The sequence below is a fragment of the Astatotilapia calliptera genome, chromosome 4 (assembly GCF_964374335.1).
Source record: "Astatotilapia calliptera chromosome 4, fAstCal68.1, whole genome shotgun sequence".
Taxonomy (NCBI): Eukaryota; Metazoa; Chordata; class Actinopteri; order Cichliformes; family Cichlidae; genus Astatotilapia; species Astatotilapia calliptera.
The window spans coordinates 2,705,483-2,727,481 of record NC_137425.1 but is presented as its reverse complement, the minus strand read 5'-3'; the positions used below and the strand labels follow the sequence as shown (position 1 = coordinate 2,727,481).

At 44.3% G+C, this 21,999-nt stretch overlaps 2 protein-coding genes across 3 annotated transcripts in view; one reads left to right on the top strand and one right to left on the bottom strand.

Annotated features, from left to right (window-relative positions):
* Positions 1–21,999, top strand: part of LOC113020221 (C-reactive protein-like) — a 438,825-nt gene that overhangs the window by 300,061 nt on the left and 116,765 nt on the right. The gene's annotated exons all lie outside the window — the stretch shown is intronic.
* The window catches only part of slc38a12 (solute carrier family 38 member 12), a 75,913-nt gene continuing 68,720 nt past the window's right edge, over positions 14,807–21,999 (bottom strand). For both annotated transcript variants that reach the window (XM_026163992.2, XM_026163993.2), the window contains exon 10: positions 14,807–20,651. In XM_026163992.2, coding sequence (XP_026019777.1) covers positions 19,888–20,651 — 764 coding nt within the window. In that variant the 3' untranslated portion in view covers positions 14,807–19,887. The remainder of the gene's footprint in view (positions 20,652–21,999) is intronic.

Genomic DNA, 21,999 nt, shown 5'->3' with positions numbered 1-21,999 from the left:
TTTTACTGTTTATTGTTTTGTTTAATATGTTTTGTATGTTATTGCTCTCTTTTTACTAGAATGGGCCATGCTCCTCTTTTTTAAAGTGCTCTATAAATGCAGCGGGATTGGAACGTGGCCCACTTCTGTTAGAAGAAGCAGTGAGAGGTATGAGAGGGCATATCCACACTGTCATAAATCCAGCTGTTATGTAATGCGACACAAGCAGCCGTGTACATGACTGTGTGTTCGACGTCAGTGTGAAACTCGAGGGTTTTTTCCGTCAGCGCCGTGGCCTCGTGTCAAACCCGCCCGCTGTCCCACTGCGGCTGTTTCAGCATCATTGCTCTGCAGGGTTTAAGCTCCTGTCACTTTCACCATTTTGTATTCTGATGGCGAGTCCTAATGAGGATTATGGAGGTGACTCCGTGACCCCTCCCCAACCCCGCCGTCCACCCACATCAATCCTAACTTTGTCAATTAATCCTCGGCGGGCCGGCCCCTCCTGGAAAGAAGGGCAGTCGCTCACAATGCAGAAGTATCTCTGACCTTAGATTTACAGAGGAAACTGCCAGAAACAGCTGCTCAGGCAGGAACATGATACGCTTACATGATTCTGATGTTTTTTAAAGACTTTGTATGAGGTAAACTTATTTGAAATACATCTATACGGGAACATTAAGTAGGATTTGGGAATGAGTCTTCAGACTGAAAGGATCGGAAGAGGCTCACCGATCATTCTCACTGCAGGTTGAGCAGATTTATCGTGACATTTCTGCTGAAGCGAATGATCCATAAGGATGTATCGTTGTTTGATACTCACAGAAACATATTTATTCATCCATCTGTACCACTGTTCACAGCCCAGGTCACAAACCTCTGGATCCCCTCCACCTCCAGATTTTCCAGGAAAGCACCGATGCTTCCCGAACCAGGCGAGAGACACGATCCCTCAGGTGTGTCCTGAGGTCTGATCCCAGTGAGACAAAAGACGTCCCATATGTCTGAACCACACATACACTGTATATTAAAGATGGACATGGCTTCTGGGTCTCAAAGGTGAAACTAATGAGGAAGCACGTTAGCAGGAGGTGACTCCCAGTGGGTGATCCTGTGGGAAAATGATCCTCTCATGCTGTGATGTGTGACTTCAGCAAACACTCTCCGGATGAGTTTGTGGTCAAACTTTCATTGTCTTATATCTTATTCGTTTATTTTAAATACTGCGTGCTCCTCCGTGACTACGCCTCACTCTGAGGGAGAGTGGCCCTTTGGAAAAATCCAATCACTAGCTGCCAAAAAGACTCAGACTCAGCCGCTGTGCCGGTAAACCCTGTCAGTCCACATCAGCTGATAGATCAGCTGATGCCCTGCCACTCATCCTTAGATATTCTCATATAGTGTGTACAATTTATTTTACAAATACCATTTAAACTAGAGTAAAACTAGTAAAACACTGGATCATTTTTTTAAAATTTGGAAACAAATTGTTGCAGCAACTGAGCTGAGCGTGCAACACCGTCAATATCTGGGCACCACTTTCAATCGCCCGGTGGGAGGCGACCTGTCTCCAACCTCAGAGCGACTGCAGTCGCTCTCAGACAGTCTGGCTGGTGTGGAAGTCACTGACTGTGGTTCTGAGCACTGGCTTTAAACGATGCAGTGTTAGGACATTAATTATTATCTTGGAGTTTATGTAGAATTTTACAGTAAACCACATGAACTGTTGAAGATTTGCCCTGTTTTTATGTCATGTAACATGGACACAGCAGCTGGAAAATGACCTTTTCATGACTCCAGAGGACAGTAATGTATTAGAGGCATTTGAATAAAAAGCTGAATGTGAAGTAGGAAACAGGGAGGTTGGTAAAAAAAACCCTAAATTTAAATTTCTAGCAGCATTGTTTTTTTTTCACAATCCAATTATCTGAAAGCTCCTTTCACATTGATATTAAAGACACAATCCTCCCCACAGCTTTGTGCTCCTAATAGCTGATTTTTGTGGTTCGACACACAATTTCGAGGAAAACACTGTGAATGATGATTAGCAGTCACCTCTGCTGCCCCCAGGAGGGCAGCTAAATATTTAATAATTAACTCTGTTAACCTTCCCGTGGGTTTTCCACCGGTGTGGCGCCGATTTCACCCCCATGAACGCGCCGAGTCGTGGACGAGAATTTTAACGAGCTGATTCATGACAGAAACAAACCTGGATGTGCAGAACGTCCCGTGTACGCAGCGGCAGCTTTGATGGAGTGATTTTATGGGTGATTAACAGAAATTACATCCCTCCTGTTAACAGTAATAACAACTCTTGTGCATTAAATGCATTTTCGCCCTGATTAATTCGAGATTTATAAGCACACAGGGGCCAAATGTTTTTCTTGGCCACTTTAAGTGTCACCATAAATTGTCGATCCATGCAGGGAAGCACATAAAGTGTTTCCAAGACAGGCGAGGAGAAGCGGCTTCTGTTTTCTTATTTTAATGTTTTATGAAAAAGGAAAAGAACAACACTGCTGCACTAATTATGAGCCCCCACCACCTCCGCCACTATTAAGGGCTTCACTTTGGTACAGTGGGAGGATGCAGTGAAGTGTCATCCATCTTTATATACAGACTTTGATTAGCAGACAGGCGCCTAGAATAACTAGGCTGTCCTCCCTCAGACGAGCAGATTATTATGGCCTACACTCGCCTTTTCAAAGTTAAGCAATCGTTAGCGGCGAGCATGGAACATATCTGCTGCTGTCCTCGGCTTTACAGGAAGCCTGGAAAACTGTTTCACATGCATTTAAACCCAAAGTCAAACAGTTTACAGCTCGACTGATACGCAGCAGGATTTTTAAACGTCTGATATTCTAATATGAGCAATAACTTGCTTTTTTTCCTCTTTCAGACACAGGAAACATCAACATAAATATGTATTAAATGCAGTTATTTGTCTACTCCAGGGGTGGGCAACTCCAGGCCGCGAGTGCCGGTGTCCTGTAGGTTTTAGATCTCACCCTGGGTCAACACACCTGAATCACATGATTAGTTCATTACTGGAGAGCATTAAGACATGTTGAGGAGGTAATTTAGCCTTTTAAATCAAATGTGTTGGATCAAGGGCACATCTAAAACCTGCAGGACAAACCATCCTACTTTAGCGAAACGTCCCACCGTAAGTCGTTTATGCACATTTCTGCTGTCACACAGTAATTCCAGCACAAACTTAAGTAGGTATGACAGTTTGCCACTTAACTTTGCCCGTTAAACTATGCTTGTAGGTCACATTCACAAAGGCAGGACGGTTTGCCACTTAATTTCGTGACGTGCGCATGCGCAAAAACAACGGGTAGGATGGATTCCCAGAATCAAGGCTGCTCAAAGTAGCAGAGTGACCTCTGGTGGACAACCTATGCCACGCCAGCACACATAAGACTGAAGGGTGTTTCTTCAGGACTGGTAGATTTGGTGCCTGAAACAAAACCAAATGAGTGAATGGGAACACATGTTTCAGTGCCAGATGCTCATATTAAACATGGCCAGAGCTTCAAGTAATGACGTCAGTGCATGTAGACGTAATCCCTGCGAGCCAGTGGTCAGCAGACTGCTCCAAATGCTCAGAGAGGTGTTTATACTTTTTGAATGTGTAAATCATTGTGAGTGGATATCCCTAATATGGACATTAAGCCCCACCCCTTGCTCTTCAAACCTCCAGTTTATGAAGGACAGCCAATCAGGAGAAAGATGGTTTAAAAGAGGAGTGGTAAAAACAAGAGCACCAGTAACCTCTATGTAAAACGTGTAGTAGTTGCCACATCTGGCTTCACAGAGTTAAAACCATGATTTTTAAGGCAGAAGACACATTTCAGCTGAGTTAAAACCTCAACATTTGTTTTTGAGATGCTTCATAGATAGCAGAAGCAGCAGTTTGCAGGTACATATGTATGTGACATATGCAGGGATGTAATTCAGTGAGTCTGGCATGTAGCGCACATCGCAGCATCGCCCGGTGATGGATGACGAGGCTTCAGACAGCTTGGAGGGATGAAGCAGAGTCTTATCTCTCACATCAGACTCACAGCTTGCCTGGAAAACACACCATCTCTGTGTCATCCCACTGACAGAGACTAATGCTGCTCTTTCTTCTCATGCAAATTCACAAAATGTGCAAAGAGAGAAGACACAAACTGCGGCCTCTGCAGGGGTTAAGGGATGTTTGATTGCAACATGATTGCCTTCAAGTCTTCATGAGCCAGTTATGTAAAATAAAAACTACTGTGCAACAATCCCTCCCAGTCTATCACTGGCCTCGAGAAGTTAGTTTAGTTTGAACTATATGAATAGTTCAGTGAGTGTTATGCCATGAAACCACGAAGAAGCTAAAACGTTGCGCCTCTTAATCGCACCTTTTTGAAGCCAAAGATTTCCATAAAATTACTGCTGTTTGCTGCCAGCTTGGTTTTTCTGTCACAGTGGGAGGAAAATGCCTCAGACACTATTTAATCCAAGCTCCACTTAAACTCTACAATGGCATAAAAACTGTCCAGTTTATATTTTTGGAAAAGTTGCAAAGAATTTAGGACGTTAGCATATCTGCAACATTTTAGAGGCAATTTAGCACAGATGGGATATTCAGTCTCAGCCAAGACTGGATGAAGCCAGGCGGCACCTTATCCGCCCTGATGGTAGTTTTACTCTTTGTTTTACTACTCAGCAAATCTGACAAAAGACCCTGAACACAGCCTCAAGCCAGCTGCTTTATTTGGAAGACGAGAAGGAAGAGTTGGATGTCCTTTTCTGGACTGAGGTGTTTAGACAGAGTAACCTGCAGCGTGTGCTGATTAAATAAATGAATGTGCGAGTCCACACTAAAGCTGGGTAGAAGCTAATGCGAGTCCTTAAAATAATCAGTTAATTTTACATTTTTAGGGATTAGTATGTGTATATAAATCACCATCAGACATCTTTACTTACGTCACATGCACAGACTGTATATAAGAGATGAATGTATCCACTGTGACATCACCTACTGGTTTGCTCAGGCTTCAGTTCTGAAGCTTCAGCATGCTGAACAAGTGCAGTGCACAGATACCTGCTCAGTAACATCCAAACTTCTTGGATGTTACTTTAGCCCAACTAACCTCACAGAAACCAGATTATTTGTCAGATGTAATTTAAAAGTGCTTGAAAACCAACAGCACCGACATGGTCCAGAGCTCCAGTTCAGGGACTAATTAGCTGAGGTGAAGCGTAGCAGACAGTGGCCATGTTGGAATTCAAACAGACCACGCCCCTAATAATGCAAATAATTGTCCTTTAATCAAATTCAAACAGGAGAATTATGCTAAAGATCTCAGAGGAACGAATAAACGTGTTGATTTCTACTGTGGAGTTTGACATTTAAACATGGGAGTCTATGGCAGCTGCACATACACAGTGGCTTTACCATTGCTGATTGGGTACAAAGCATCTTGACCTCTCAGGTTACCTGTGCTAAGCTTCCTTAGTGTTCCCAGTATTACAACCAAGCACGACAAAGCAGCTTTAAGTTGACCCTAAATTCCTAAAACCTTCAGCTCATCCACTTCATTGTTTTCTGCATCTTTCCATTAAATTTACCGCCATGCTTTTATGAAGCACCTTGAATTGCCAAGTGTGTGAGTGGTGCATCACTCAAGTCACATCACTTAAGCCTATAGTAATCAGAGTGCAGAGGAAGTGGAGCGAGAAGGGCTTGTGTATTAGCATGTGTCAAATACTGTGTGTACATACGTGCAGACCTGGAATATATCTGCCTTATGTGACAGTCGAGTGTGGAACATACAGCCCAAAGTGCTCCAGCAATGCTGCAAAAGCAGTAACAGAAAGAGCATCGAGCTGTTGTTAGCTAATGTTTGAGCACATCACAGTGAGTTCTGGCAGGTTCTGTTTGAACCCTTCAAATAAAGTGACGGAGTTCACAAAGAAAGAGGCTGCAGAATGCTTTTCCAGGTTAAACTTTAGAAGAAAATACCCTAAAATCCCTAAGAAAACTGAGTTCCTGCCAAAACACGGGCCGTTTGCTTTTTTCCCCCCAGACGGTGGGACAGTGAAAGAGTATATGAGCAGCATATGGCAGCTCTGTCTCAGCGCCCTTTAACCGCTGAGGCTGGGTACACACGGGCCGGCAGCGCTGCCATCAGCGTCTGCAAACAGGCAGGAAGTGAAAGAAGCTGGGAACGTGAAGAGAAACACCTCACTCATCACCATCAAGCTGAAATATCTCACATCTTTAAAGCCACGGACGCTTTCTTGAAGTGATGGTGTAATGTAAGAAAAACAGACTGTATTTAAAGATGGACGTAGTCATCATGACATCACCCATTGTTTTACGGCTCCTCATTTTGAACTCTTAGCATTAGCATTTCGGCTGATGTCGTGTTTAGCTAGCTTGGTTAGCAGGCTGTATCCACTGACTGTATGGATAGATCACTAATTATGAGTGCAGCATAGAAACCAGAGACTATAGAAAGTGAACGATTTCCCACGACTTCAAACAACTGCGGGTGCTGGTGACGAGAAGTGGGTGGGGCCAGGGACAAACATTTGTAAACCTACCAATAAGAGTGAAGAACACCCATGACTGATATATTACCTGGTAGTAAATGAACAAGTCAGCCAGAGCCTGGATAGTGACGGTGTGTACGCAGCTTTAGAGATAGGACAAGGAGCTCAGTTATTCAGAATTTATTCGTCCACATCGGAGCCGGTTCAGTGTCTGACTAGGATGCTTCCTGGACACCACCTCAGTGAGGTGTTTGGGGTCCAGGACACCCTGGGAGGCTTATATCTTTTTGTTGGCTTGGGAATACCTCTGTGATATAATCCCCTGGAACAGTTTAGAAAAGCAGCGATGGATGATGGACTTATTAAAGGTGTATCTTTTTAAAGGTGTAATTTCGATGATTGATAGTGTCTGGTCTGTGATCCTGCAGCTGCCTAATACAAGATGATTTTCTCCTGCAGGCCGGGAGTTTCAAATAACAATATCTGGACAAGAGGGTGGTTGCATTTCTGCGCTGTATGGATGCACAGCAAAAACATAGATATCTGTTATTTGACAGATAATTACATGAAGATTCTCCAAAAAGCTCCAATAATTCCAGGTCAATGCCTCAGATTAGTGGCTCTGTCTGTACCCACCAGTGTTACGGTAAGACAAACATATCTTTGAAGGTTAACAGCAGCTGCAGAGACTGAATCTGTTCTCACTATCAGACCGTAAACATTTTTACTTCTCCAGAAGTGAGTCAGTCCCCTCGGACTCCTATGAAGAAATGCTTGTTTTTGTTTTACGTTACAGCAGGTAACTAAAACATTCTGCAGTTAATATTCAAGAATTTAAATAATAAGCACTCGGACCATATTTATCCACTCAAGCTGAACCAGCTGTTTCTCCACGTACTCCGCCATGCACAGTCAACTTCAAAGTGTCATCAGCAGCACATAAAATATACGAACTTTAAAGAGTGGAGTTAATGTGCTTCTGGTTGAACTGCCAAACCTGCCCAGATTAAATATGTAATATGTAGCAGGAGCACGGCTATGATGTATCACTGCTGCCATCTGGTTACACTATAAATCTGCAGGCAGGAGATCACCTGGAGGGCTACAGAACAGGGTGGAGTCGTGTGTGAGTGTTTGTAAATGACAGCGAGGCTTCGCTGAGCGCCGTGTCATGGACCGAGTCTGTTAAGCAGACAGGTGTCAGAGTGTCCAGCTCCAGCAAAGAGCTTTCTCGGTGAAGCGGCGGGCTGACAGCAGAGAGCAGTGAGATGCTCGTTGACCCAACAGCTGCCTGAGACGCCATCCTGCAGACCTGTCATCCTGCAGAGACTCACGGGTGACGAGCTCGTTTTACATCAAGGAGAAATTCTTATTCTTGGAAAAGGAAGAGATGTTAGCTGCACAGATTTCTGCAAAGCTGTTTATTCATTTTTACCTCGTTTTCTCATTTAGCACTGAATTCCTGGAGGTGCCGCGCTGTAGCGCTCGGTGGATGAGGATTAGACCAATGTGGGGCTGAAACCGAAACTAACACTAAAGTATTTACTCAACACACGCATCCACATCTAGCTGCCAAAAATCCAAGCATGCAGGGAGTTGGGTTTCCCTGATGGTAAAAAATAAAAGCATCAGACCACAGTGGCAGCTTGTTTAAGGTGGACTGATGGGACCCTTAACCATATAAAAACAAATAAGAGCCACTGAATGAAATTCCAGCTGGATTTTGAATGGAAAAGTGATCCGATGTAGGTTTAAGCCTGAACACAAAGCGGTGAATGCTCACACGTGTGTGGCTGCTGAATGTAAAAATCATGTTAAAGTTCATCTGCACGCCGAGTGTGAGGATTATTAATCATGCACTGACACGCTGCCACAGAATATTCAACTACAGCGCCGCCCTTTGTGGCATCGTGTGGCCACGCCCCCCCCAAACAGTTTCTATAATACAAACCATTCAAGCTGTGCCGTTTGAGAATATAGTTAAACCAATAAAAACGGACTTTACTGTCCTTTCTACAGTTTAAAGAAGAGGAACACTAAATCCTCATTCACTGCTCTGCAGCCAGAACTCTGAAATAAAGGCAATGATAAAAATGCTTCAGTTTTTGAGAATGACGCCTGAAAGTGTTGATCTAGTTTTTAGAAATGATGAAAAGGTTTTATAATATTATCTATCTGACCTTTGACCTCCTCTCTGACTTTGTTGACTTTCCCAGTATCAGCTAATCAGTAGTGCTGCAAAGAAAATAATCAAGCAAATATTTTTCATTTTCTTTCACTGCAGTTCTGCTTTTCGGGCTCTGTACGCTGCGTTTAATGTTTCATGTCCCTGTAACCACGGTGTCAGCAGGTGGGGTCAGACCACCTGTGACCTCCACCTGATCCACAAAGCGCTGACGCCCGACAGAACCTCCTGATGGCGTGGTACTCCTCCACATGGAGAGACGCCTCCTGCGCACCTCCTACAGTAGGTGAAGTGTTTCGGGCATGTCCCCCTTGCAGAGCTGAGGAGGTGGGTGGGGAGAGGCAGGTATGAGCGCTGTTTCCTCCTGTTACTTTATCATCATCAAGCCAAAGTCATCAACGCTTTAATCTTTTCAGGAGATTTGACCCCATTTAAATACTCACCATGTCTGTGTCCCAGTGGCCACTGAAATGAAAATCATTTAGATACATTTTTAAAATAAGTGCCCCAAAAAACTGCCATTACCACGATGGCACTTAGTTCAACGTGGCTGTAATTTAAGAGGTAGAGTAGCATGTTTACCGATTGGAAGGCTTAGGATTAGATAAAAGGAGAGCAGCGAGAGTGAAAGGAAAGGACCTGTGATGTATGGTTGGGTCTGACACGGACATCGGGCAGGAGGAGGAGCTGAAGATGTTCAGATGTTCAATGGGAGTGAGCGGAAATGAGTCAAATTAGAGGCTGAGATGGTGTGAGCTGAGGAGGGAGACTGGATATACTGGACAGAGGAGGATGAAGATGGAGCTGAGAGGCAGGATGATGCAGAGGAGGAGGATGCTGGGACAGGAAGAGATGGAGGCAGATGATCTGCTGTGGCAAATCCTAAAGGGAGCAGCTGAATGAAGAAGAGTATAATTATTATTATACTGACTGCTGTTGTAAAAGGATTTCCCACATTTGGGATGAGCAAATATCTCATGTTAAAACCGAAGTGAATCTCTTGCCCATGAGGTCACTCGTGGCTGCAGAAACACTCCCTCCCTCCTGTCTGGACGCTCGGTTTGAGGACGCAGCTCCTCACACAGTTATGCAGATGCTGTTAAAGTTTAAAGAGCGCCTCCCGTCAGCGCAGACAGACAACCCGCTCTGTCCTGCATGACGATCAGGCTGTCAGAGCAGCTCAGTCAGGGCTTGGCCAGCATCCCTAAAATGCTGTGACCCTCATCTCTCTCCAAGACTTCTGCTAAGCCCCGTTTGTGCTAATGAACCTCACAGCAGCGAGGCACGAGGGAGGGGAGCGAAAAAAGGACATTTAAAAAAAGGGAGCATCTGTCTGGAATTAAAAGAAAACCATCTGTCATTACAAGATGAGACTGCACCTGGCTGGGATTGAGCTCCAAACGGGCTAAAACCTCAGGCAGTTAAATTCAGACGTGAGCGATGATGAAACAAAAGGAGTTTGTAGATGGGGGCAGATTTCTACTTTTAGTACCAACAGTCCAAAATCAAACCCCTGGTTCTGCTCTGGTGCGTTCATGTCTTACCCAGCAATGACTGTGTTTGCTCCCATCGTCTGAAATGACTTCTATTAGTGAGGCAAGGTGAACTAAAGCTTTCAGCCATGCTGGCTGTACCACACGGCTGCAGACAGAAGAAACATGTGACCTGTTAATGAGCGGCGAGTGGCTTGAAACGGCACGCGGCGACTGATTTCCCTCCACAGCGGCCACAGCGCCCTGCCCGCTGCTGCCGACACTTAATAAGAGCTGCTGATAGAGTCATAATCGCCTCCACCGCCGGGGCTCACCTGAGGGGCCAAGCAGGGCTCGCCGAGGCACCTGACCCAGCCTCAGTAAATAAATCTAGTAATAAAGCTGTAGGCCAGAATAGATGCGACTGCAGATGGCACTGTGTGTGTGTGTGTGTGTGTGTGTGTGTGTGTGTGTGTGTGTGTCCGTCCTCACAAGGACAAATCTGGTCAGATTTCCACGACTATCAAAAGAGCTCAGCAAAGACACAGAGGGAATTTAACTGCAGAGAAATAATATCTGACAGAGCAAGAAAGAAGAACGTCATAGAAGCGATGACGTAAACGTGCACGGAGGGAGATGATCGGCCTGCTGTGTCTCCTCCAGCATATCTGAAAGATTTCAAAGATGAGGTGAATGTCTGGATTCATAATCTGAGTTTGAATCTTCACAATCGGCAGCGTCCTCGTGGAAAAATCCTCTGATAGAGAAACCTGGTCATTCGGTCTCTTCAGGTTGTCAGATGACCTCAGTTTGCTGAAGCTGACCGACAGAAGCAACCCCAGATCATAATGTGATGGTAGGAGCGATGCATGCTGGGTGCTGCCCGTCCTCCAATGGCACAAAACGAGTAAATCTGGACTCAACAGAGCAGGTGAGCCTTTTTTTCGTTGCTCCAGAGTCCAGTCTTCATGCAAACTGAAGCCTCTGTGGTGTTTTTTGTGGTGCACAGGTGTGCACAAAGCCGTGAGTTCTGATTTTTTTAGATTTGATTGAACTAAACCTTTAAATGAACATTTTTTCACTGCTTTGCTTCCAGGTTTGAACTGCGTTGGACAGTTTTAACCTCATCCTAGTTTCCCTTTCTCCTTATTGTTTCCACTGGAGGCCAATAATGCAGCAAAAACAGAACAACATCTTTCACACGACCACAGGATGCCACAAGTGTTCCAGTGTAGTTGTTGAAGAGATGAGAAGATAATCGTTAATCAGTTAGCACTAAATAACCCAGAGCCAGCCGAACAATATTAATAACTGCAGTAATCATGCAGTGGAAGCACATATTTGCTTATGTAAGAAAGCTTCTTTTGGGCCACTCGGTGTAAATAAGATATCATAAATAATACGTTGATGTAAAGGTTTAATTTTTACATTTTAAAGTCTCATCAAATAAACCTTATTCGCTTACAGGGTGACCTTCACTCAGCAACACTGAGGTTTGTGCCAAACGAGACACATCGAAGAAAGATGCCGGCATGATGGGAATGTGATAGCGTGGATCGGATCCATACAGACATTGGTAATGATCGCTGGTCCCAAACTAACACGAGCTTGTTTGGCTGTTACCTGTGCAGCATCACAACAGAAAAGTGTTTTTCAGGGAACTTTTAACCCTTTGATTCTCTGGGAAACATGATGTCTGCGTGAGATTTAAAGGTGATCCTTAAATGAAGCATAATCGTCAAAGTCATCGTGAAACTAAAAGGAAAAAGTCCAGAAATCCCCAAACGTGTTCAGGACTTTGAATCAGTCCATTCTTACAGAGCGAATGTTAAAGCTCTCTATTACCTTTGACTACCAACTAGATTTTGGCTTTATGTCATTATAGTTTTCTTAATATTAAGAGAAAATCTGTCTGGCACAAGATTTTCAGTGAGAACAATCAGGTTCATGTGTGAGAACAAAGTCCTGCAAAGACACGTGTTTGTTCTCTGGAGTTTGTTAAAGTTCAGGAGAGAAAAACATACTCGGCAGGTCTAATAAAAGACTGTAGTGCATTAAAATAAACCATTTCAAGCACGGTAACGGGTCACGTCCCAAATTGGTGGAACTTTTACAAACATTTTCACTGTGACAGGTCAGCTTCTTACCCAGCAGCCTTCAAAAATCCAAACGTTTCCGAGTTAATTCCAGCTGCCTGGAGCCAAAATAATATTTTTAATTCGTATTTCTTTAAAAAATAAATGAATAAATAAATAAAAATCTTGTATGTGTAAAATTGAAAAGCGTGGCACTTTTACTAACATGATACTTTAACGTTAATTCAAAGTGAAATGAGACAAAACTGTTTTTAAAGGATGTAGAAAATGAATCAAAATCGTGTTTTTAATGAGAGACGGGAGTTTAATTCTGCAGATTATCTGACGCTTCAGCGGAGAAGAGAGCAGGTTCGAGGTTTTTGATTAGTTCTGATGAAGCCAGCAGTTAAAAAATATCTCCAATCACCCCAGGTGATCAAATATTTGCAGGCGTGAGGCAGCCAGTACGTGCGCTCTCTTCACACCGCCGTGCTGAATAAACCATGCAGCAATTAAAAACGCTGTGAATTAATTAAGTTTGCATTTCCAATTAAAGCTCTGCCCCCAAACATGCAGGCACATCCCACATACATAAAAGGACAGAGGGTAAATTAAATTACACCGGAGCAGCGCTGCTGGGATTGGAATTCAGAGGGGGAGGCTTGCTTTGATAATAAAAACAGCCATCTCGAGTATCAATAAAAAAAAATAAAAAATGGCGGCATGCTTCAGGGAAGATCGAGGTGAAGAGGGCTGGAAAAAAAAGGAGATGCCAATTACCTGCAGAGCAGATACAAATACTGCCAACGGTGAGTGTGTGGAAGTATGAATGAACGTGGTATGAGACTGATTCATGCATCCAATTCCAGAGAATGACTCTTAGAGTCGGGAGAATGTGTCATGTTTTTGCACTTTTAGGAGCCTGACAGGGCGGCACAGCGATGCGGTCGCCGTCGTCCACAGCAGGAAGGTTTGAATCCAGTCGAGGCCTCTCTGCGTAGAGTTTGCATGTTCTTCACGTGCCTGCGGGATCTCTCAGGGTTACCTGGCTTCCTCCCACGGTCCAAAGACATGCACGGGGTGTACTGGTGACTCTAAAGTGGCCCTTGGTATGAAAGCGTGTTTGTAATTTATGTGTTGGCCATGAGATAGACTGATGGCCCCGCCTCTCACCCTGTAACGACTGAGACAGATTCCAGCAACCCTGAGTTAGAAAAGCAGAAGAAAATGTATGTATGGCTGATTCTGTGAACGGGACAAACTCTTGTAATTAGATTGACTCTTACAGGAGGATTTGATCATTTTGGAGAATTGGTTATGGTTTAGTAGTTTTTGCTACTCTGCTGGTTAAAATGCTTTAATCGCTTCTAAGATTTTCCACTGTTTTAGAGTCGAGTCAAAAGACACCACGTTGGCAATCTGTTACCTGGTTTCCTCAAACACGCCGGTGGATGAAACCTCTGAACACCATCTCAGGAAAATCTTCCACCCTGGCTGTCTTCTCCTTGCTCAGTCTTCAATATGAAATAAATAAAGACCTGTAATAAAGAAATGTAAACAATAGAAAACATCTGGCCTATCACGGTGCTGTTTGTGCTGTGTTAGCTTGGTTTACTCTAAAATGTCCTGCAGCGGCTCCTCTTATTTGGTTTGAATTTTCAGCGATGGTGCCGTTCCAGTTTTTAGTTTTGGCAGAAATGCATGAAACCGGTTCTGGACTGGTGTCCTGTCGGTGGGCCACCTCAACACCGACAGGAGCTACTCCACCTGTGACGCCTACGTCATGAAGCTCCCGGCACACAGTTTTTGTGCTGATGTTAATGCCAGAGGTTGTTTGCAGTTGGTCCCTTTCATGCATTCAGTGCCCCCCTCTGTAACCCTCTGAGGTTTTTCACTCTGTGGCTGAGTTGCTGTGGTTCCTAAACACTTCCACTGTGATATAATCCACTCACAGCTGATCGTGGAATATCTCTGAGACAAGAGGCTGCACAAACTGACATGATGCAATGATGGTATTCGCTCACATGACGTAACCGCGGGCTGTATAAAAGGTGGACGCAGTAGAAGCAGAACGCAGATGTAACGTCTGCTCCTATAGAAGGTCTGTGGAAACCTTTCATGAGTTTATGAGCTCAGGCATCGTATTCGGATCAACTTTGCACATTTTCGTCATTCTAAATGTAAGAAAGCCAGAGATTTCAGTCCGATCCGTCCCTCGTCATCAAAACCCCGAGAAAAATATGATTTTTCTTTTCCATTAACAAACTCGATCAGTTTTGAAGTAACAGTCGATACAGTACGTCAACCAGGGACAGCAAATGGAAATCAGCTTCCAAGTTTTTATCACAAATTGAGAAACACAACAGAGCTGATGCTGTAGCACAAAAGAGAAAGTTATCTTGAGCCACTTTGTTCATGTGGTCATGCAGCGTATCTCAGCGGTTAATAGAATATGACGGTACAATAGAGACCAGATTAGTTTGAGCCCTAAATGTTTGACAAAAGGCTGAAGTCACCGAGGGTTAGGAAAGCAGAGTTTTCCTTCAAGGCTGATGCACTTCAGATGAATATAAATCATTTATTTCATTTATTTAACTTTTTTGTGATTCATAAAAACCAAATAATTAAAAAAAAACAGAAAAAGAAAAGAAACAGAATATCAATTAAAGCAGAAACATTACAGCCAGATCTCTGTAAACAAACACAAGATGTAAACTTATGGAAGAAAAACAAAGAAATGAAACACAAAGAAAAGGAAAACATGCAAGTTTCTTTTTGGCAAACACAGATTGTCATTTTTAAAGAAAAGGATTAATGCTGATGATGTCGGGCACGCTGCTCTTCAGATGATAAGAAGGAAGTTTAGGGCTGTTCTTTAAAAAAAGGCACGTTTCATAACTGATCTGCTCGCACAAACACACACGTTGAGTCTGGCTTCAGGTGAAGTATCAAACATCTTTTCAGGGTTCACGTGTTCGTATCATTCGCTTCACTTCAGGTCATTGCAAACATGTAAATGGCTTCTAAACATCACCGCTCCTCCCTCAACCCAGACCGAAGCTGGCGGGCGTCACACCAGTGGGACCCACCGCCGATATCTGCAGTCAATTCGATTATTGGCGACGGATCTTGTTAAAGACGGGCGCGTCCTGCTGACGCCACAGACGCCGTCACCCCTGTAACCTTCAGCAGTGCTGGACTGACGCTGCAGTGCCTTAAAAACACTCGAGTCGCAGCACATTACCTTTCAATTTAAACTGCATTACAGCGGTTGATGAAAAAGCTGCGGCGCCTTTGGAACCACTGCTCAACCCGCTGAACCCTCCCAACACCCTCAAACTGCGTTTGCATGTAAATTGACCACAACTGTTAATTCTTCTACAGGCTGAGAACAACAGCAACAATTAAAACCCGGAAGAAAATACTTTCCCACAGTCTCGTGTAATCATCCTGTACACGCTGCATATACTGTAGGACGTTTTAACTGTGCTTTGGACTAAAAGTGTGGATGTCTTTGCTGGGTCAGCTGACCTGTCCGTTCTTCCTTTGACAGACAGATTCTCAGTTTAACCATAAACATAACCTGGATCTTTAATCTGAGATGTAAACAAAAACAATGTAGGAATGTTATGAAGTCCACAGACAAAAAAGCTGTTTTTACACAGTAAAGGTGCAGAAAATCCTTGTAAACCAAAACTATTTCCCCACTGGAAATACTTCCAGACCATCTGATGTTCAATCAGGCTGACTGGGACTTTTACATACTTCAGCTTCAAACCAAATAAAAGCTCCATTTACCTCACATGTTACCATCACCAGAAAGCAGTAGAAATCTGTACTTGTCCTCATTTTCCATTTGTTCCAAACACTCTGAGGTGTGGAGCCTCAGACACTAATAATCTGAAATTAAAATCCACGGGAGAATTTCACAGCCGCACGCATCCGGGCGGAGATAACCTTTAGGTGGTTTTTATTAAACTTGACCTATGACTCTTTATATGCGGTTTTAATGCTGATCTGAATCCACTGAAATTACATTTATTTAAATAATTATTTATTTTATCCAAACAACTGGGCAAAGACTTCGAGAAGGACTTTGGTGTTACCCAGTCACGATTTAAGCATCTCAAAGTCAAAGCCTTACATAAAGGGAAGTAGTGCTAACCTAGAGTAAACCTAGAGTTTATTATTAGACTGGCAAGTCCTCTACATCCGACAGAGGGGCTGAAGCAGCAGATGGAAAGGGCTGCCTCCGTGAGCCCATAACCCCGTTAAGTGGTAGAAAATGGACGGATGCAACCAAACTACATCAGCCAAGCAGGAATCTGTATCTCTGTTATAAAGCAACACACCTCCCAGCTCTACTTTCTTGCGCTTCTTAAATGCTGAATTTTGTCTTTGGTGGTTGCAAACAGTCACAAAATCATATTCAACAAAAAGAACAAAAGAACTCCTAACAGCTCCAACACACTAAAGCAAAAATAGAAAAGCGACTGAAGATCGGTGAAGGATTGCAAATAATCCCAGACTGATTCATAAACAGTCTGAGTCGGTCTGCACTGATGTGTCTCTACGCAGCAGGTACTTCACTCAGCTGGTGGCATTCTGGTTACGTTGTTACATAAAAACAAAGGTTGCTTATATTAACGTGCAGTTAAGTTGCCGTCCTGCAGCAACTACGTTGCTATCTGATGAGGGACTTCTGTTCTGTTCTAGATGCCAGACTGAATGTAAAATGCCAACTTGACCCTGTTCAATGGCACACTGTCTTGCTGCCTTTTTATTTCCATTTGTCCATTTATTTCCAGAGCTGTTTGTCTCCAAAGGCTGAAAGTTCATTGCCCATGATTGCATTCATCTTTGCCGCGTTGTGATCTCAACTGTTTTCCTTAAAGCAGCGTTTTGTTCACCGTGCTTCGCTTTGCGGCTGAACCTGTCATATGTCAAAGTTACTCTATGCTGTGACAGCTCAGCTCACAGTTCAGGTAAATTTAATTTGGGATCTGCCCGCTTTGTACTGCTGCTAGTTTCTCACTCTGTGGTCACCACGCTGCTGGAGGTCACTGCTGCTTGGGTCTCTGAGCACCACCTACATTTGCCTGCAAACCTGTGTGCGACACTATAAGTCGAGCATGAAGGTTTTTCTGGTTGTTGTTAGTCTGCACTGAAGTATTTCCAGATGATTTCCACTGTAATGTGAAAATCACACAGACAGAATCGTGCAACGGGTCAAAGATGGAAGTGTAAGGGCGATAATGAAGTTGGAAGAAGCTGCCAAGTGTCAGTGAAGTTACCATTGGTGTACAGTACAGCGTGCACTTTATGAAGCTGTGCAGTTGGCTCCCATCGCTTTTGGCCGCGGATGCCTTCGTCACAGCCAGAGCTGAAGCACTGTAGATCTCCATTATCCTGTCAGGTGCAGCTGTGTGATGGATACAGCTCGAGGCTGACAGAGTCATGAATGGGTGCTGAGGAGTAGAAGACGGGAAGACATGCCCTGTGTGTGAACTACAGGCGCGAGTGTCAGGTGATAAACAGAGATGGAGCTCCTCCTGGAAGCCTATCTGTCAGTGGATCTGTCACGGACGGAGCTTCATTGTTCACCAGGGGGAGGCGAGGAGATTGGAGGCAGCCGCCGCTGAGGAATGGATGCACGTCAGACATGAAAGAGTGATCGTCCCCGATCCCTTCGTTTTTCTTCTTCTGTTGGTCCCAGTTCCAATCTCATTATCAAGTTTTGCAACAGAGCACAAGTCTGAATGCGACAGGCTCTTTTTCATGTCTGCTCTTCCGCTTGCTTTAATATATTTTTACTGGAACATTCTGCCCTCAAGGTCCGTCGGATCTTTTCTATAGTTTGGAATATGAATGAGGCAAACTTTAAGAGCAACCCACAGAGCTGTTAAGCAGCACGGCGTGTTAAGTAGCATGTTAGAGTACTCAGATTACCAATGAGAGCATATGTTGCTGCAGATCAAAAACAGCACATTGTTGTTGAGCCAGTGTGATGACAGAGCAGACGCCCTTCACACTGTGGAATAATTCATATTCTTGTGTATCAGGGTGATGCTACGTGTCAGCTGCTACTTCAGAAGCACCATTACTGCTGAAGAGGTGGACTGAATAAAACCAACCTGCTCTGCGATAGAGTCACAGCTAAATCCCCAGTAGTCTACAAATCCTCCAGATAACAACATGATCGAGCTAACTGCAAAGGAAAAACTCATTTTTCCACGTTGTAGCATTCAGAACTACTTGGTTGCCCGTAATGTTGTTGTTGTAATGTGAGTCACACCACCCGACTCTAACGCTTGCTTTAAATGAAGCGTTTGCTGGAAGAACGCTCTCCAGTGATGGTTGCGTTGACAATTTTGTCCGATACTTGGACAGCAATCCTGGCGGGTGATAAATAAGGGTTAAACATCTTTCTCTTCTTTTGAGGCTTAAAAAGCCACAAAAAGCCTGTCGGATACATTTTTAAAAAGTGCAAAACTTTGTGAAAAACTCAAACTGTCTGGTGTTTATTGACAAAAAACCCTATTAATAAATTCCCTTTAACTCTCATGCACTGCTCCAGCTTTACTTTTGTGGAACATGAAACATGTGACATTTGGTCCCTTTTGACCAGGACATGTCCTTCAACGCACATATTAAACAAATATGTAAGACTGCTTTCTTCCATTTGTGCAACATCTCTAAAGTTAGAAATATCCTGTCTCAGAGTGACGCTGAAAAACTAGTTCATGCATTTATTACTTCCAGGCTGGACGACTGTAATGAACTGTAAAAATAAATCCTGCTCCTCACATACAAGCTCTTAAATAATCAGGCCCCATCTTATCTTAATGACCTTGTAGTACCATATCACCCTATTAGAGCACTTCGCTCTCGCTCTGCAGGCCTACTTGTTGTTCCTAGAGTATTTAAAAGTAGAATGGGAGGGAGAGCCTTCAGTTTTCAGGCCCCTCTTCTGTGGAACCAGCTTCCAGTTTGGATTCAGGAGACAGACACTATCTCTACTTTCAAGATTAGGCTTCAAACTTTCCTTTTTGCTAAAGCATATAGTTAGGGCTGGACCAGGTGACCCTGAATCCTCCCTTAGTTATGCTGCAATAGATGTAGGCTGCCGGGGATTCCCATGATGCATTGAGTTTTTCCTTTCCAGTCACCTTTCTCACTCACTATGTATTAACAGACCTCTCTGCATTGAATCATATCTGTTATTAACCTCTGTCTCTCTTCCACAGCATGTCTTTTATCCTGTCTTCCTTCTCTCACCCCAACCGGTCGCAGCAGATGGCCCCGCCCCTCCCTGAGCCTGGTTCTGCTGGAGGTTTCTTCCTGTTAAAAGGGAGTTTTTCCTTCCCACTGTTGCCAAAGTGCTGCTCATAGGGGGTCATACTATTGTTGGGCTTTTCTCTGTATCTGCTGTACAATATAAAGCGCCTTGAGGCAACTTTTATTGTGATTTGGCGCTATATAAACAAAACTGAATTGAATTTTCAAAAAATATTTGATAAATTACTCTTAATTACATTTAATTGACCCAACAAACGTTCAAAAAAAGGGCACACTGCCCAACCAGCAGCAATAAGGCTTCCTGTACGGGAACCACAAACTGAAACACAGATACGAGTTCTCAGTTCTTGGTGTCAGTCAGGATGATGTTGGCTGTGACAAACATGAGGCTGAAGGCAGCCCACAGCAAAACGAACCACACCCAGAAGCTGTGGCGGAAGGGTGACCGGTGCTTGTTGATGGCATCTCTGCCCATCACAGGCTCCAGGTGGCGCCTGGCGTAAAAGACAAGGAAGGCTGGGACAATGTACTGGATCCCTGTACCGGCATAGGACCCTGTGATTCCCACCAAGGATTCCAAGTTGTGTGTACAGAAGGCAACCACGATGGGGGGCACGAGTGTAATGAGGGGAAATACCACTCGGTCCACCACCCACGGGTAGGTACCTCCGTCTCGGTGGAACAGGGTCTTCCAGTTGTTTCGAAGCGTGACGGCGATGATGGGGAAGTTGGTGCTGATGGTGAAGACGGGGAACAAGCCGAGGAAGTAGCGCAGCACCGGGATGTCTAAGACGTCGCAGTTGTCTGTGAAGTTCAGGGTGTACATGTCGTAGAGCAGCGAGCTATCGAAGCAGAAGATGGCGGTGAACGAGAGGAGCACGTAGAAGCCGAGGATGAGGATGTAGTCGAAAAGCACCAGCGAGCCGACGCGCTTCTTGTTAGAGATGGGCGTCACCAGGGACGGCAGTGAGTGTTGGCACATGAAGGAGTAGACGCACACCCCGAACAGGTTGGGGACCCCAGACAAGGAGGCGACAGGTGGGTGTCCCGCGCCGTGGTCTTTACCGATGCGAATTACTGCCAAGATGATCATCATGGTGAAAGCTGGAGGGACAAAAACAAAACAGGAAATAGATTTTAAAAACCCACTGATGGCAGAAAAGCTATAATATTATTGTACATTTGACCATCCTGGTAGAAAGGAGAACTATTCTGCTCATTTTCAGCTCCACTTTATTTTTCTTGAGTAGCTATGAAAGAAGTTAAAGTTCAAAACAAGCCTGCTTTCTTCCAACTGACTGCACCCCACAAACAGAGGATTTAAATCAGCAGGCCAGTGGGGCGTCAGCACCGTGTGCCTCAAATGACCCCCAAAGACCAATGGGTGATTCCTCGGCAACCTCCAGTCAGTAGGGAAAGATGTGTATTCCTCAACCAGTTGGTGAGTGCTTGTTGAGTTTGCGGACTGAAATCTGTTGCCGAGAGGATCCTCCACCAAAAACCTCCCTGTGTTTGCTTTGGCTGCTAACAGATATCTGAGGTTCCCACAGTTTACACGAAAGACCCTGACGAGCAAACACTTGCCAACTAACCACCGAACAGTAGCGCACCATATGGCATTTTTGAAAAGGCCCAGCTTTTATTTTGACAGTGAACAGTCTCCATTTCCAGTTTGCATAACACTTTTCACAGTTTTACTGCTTTTACTAAGAAGGCCTAGTTGGCAAATTCAATTAAGTTCAGTTTTATTTATACACACCGCCAAATGACAACAACAGTTGCCTTAAGGCGCTTTATAGTGTAAGGTAAAAACCCTACAATAATACAAAGAAAACAGAAAATCTCAACAATCATATGACCCACGTATGAGCAAGTGCTTTGGCGACAGCAGTAAGGAAAAACTTCCATTTAACAGGAAGAAACCTCCAGCACAGGGGTCCCCAACGCCAGGCCTCAAGGGCCTGCAGCGTTAGATGTGTCCTTGAACCAACAGCTGATTCAAATGGCTAAATTTCCTCCTCAACATGTCGTGAAGTTCTCCAGAGGTCTGCTAATGAACTCATCATTTGATTCAGGTGTGCAGACCCAGTGTCAGATCTAAAACCTGCAGGACATCGGCCCTCGAGACCTGGAGTCGGAGACCCCTGCTCTAGCAGAACAAGGCTCAGGGAGGGATGGCCGCCTGCCTTGACTGATTTGGGTGGGGGTGGATAGGGGTTGGTGGGTGGGTTGGTTGACACACAAATATTTGCAGACAAGTTGGAGTCCTCAATGCAACTTGCGGGTGACTGTAGACATCTGCAAAGAACTTAATCATAGGGAGGTTTTCAGTAGTACCCATATAACTCTGTGCAACTACGTAGTAACAGGAAGCACTTGGCAACAGGAAAATACCCGTTTTCCCTTAGTGATCGGTGGTTACTATGGGGTGCTTGACCGGTCTCTATGGTTG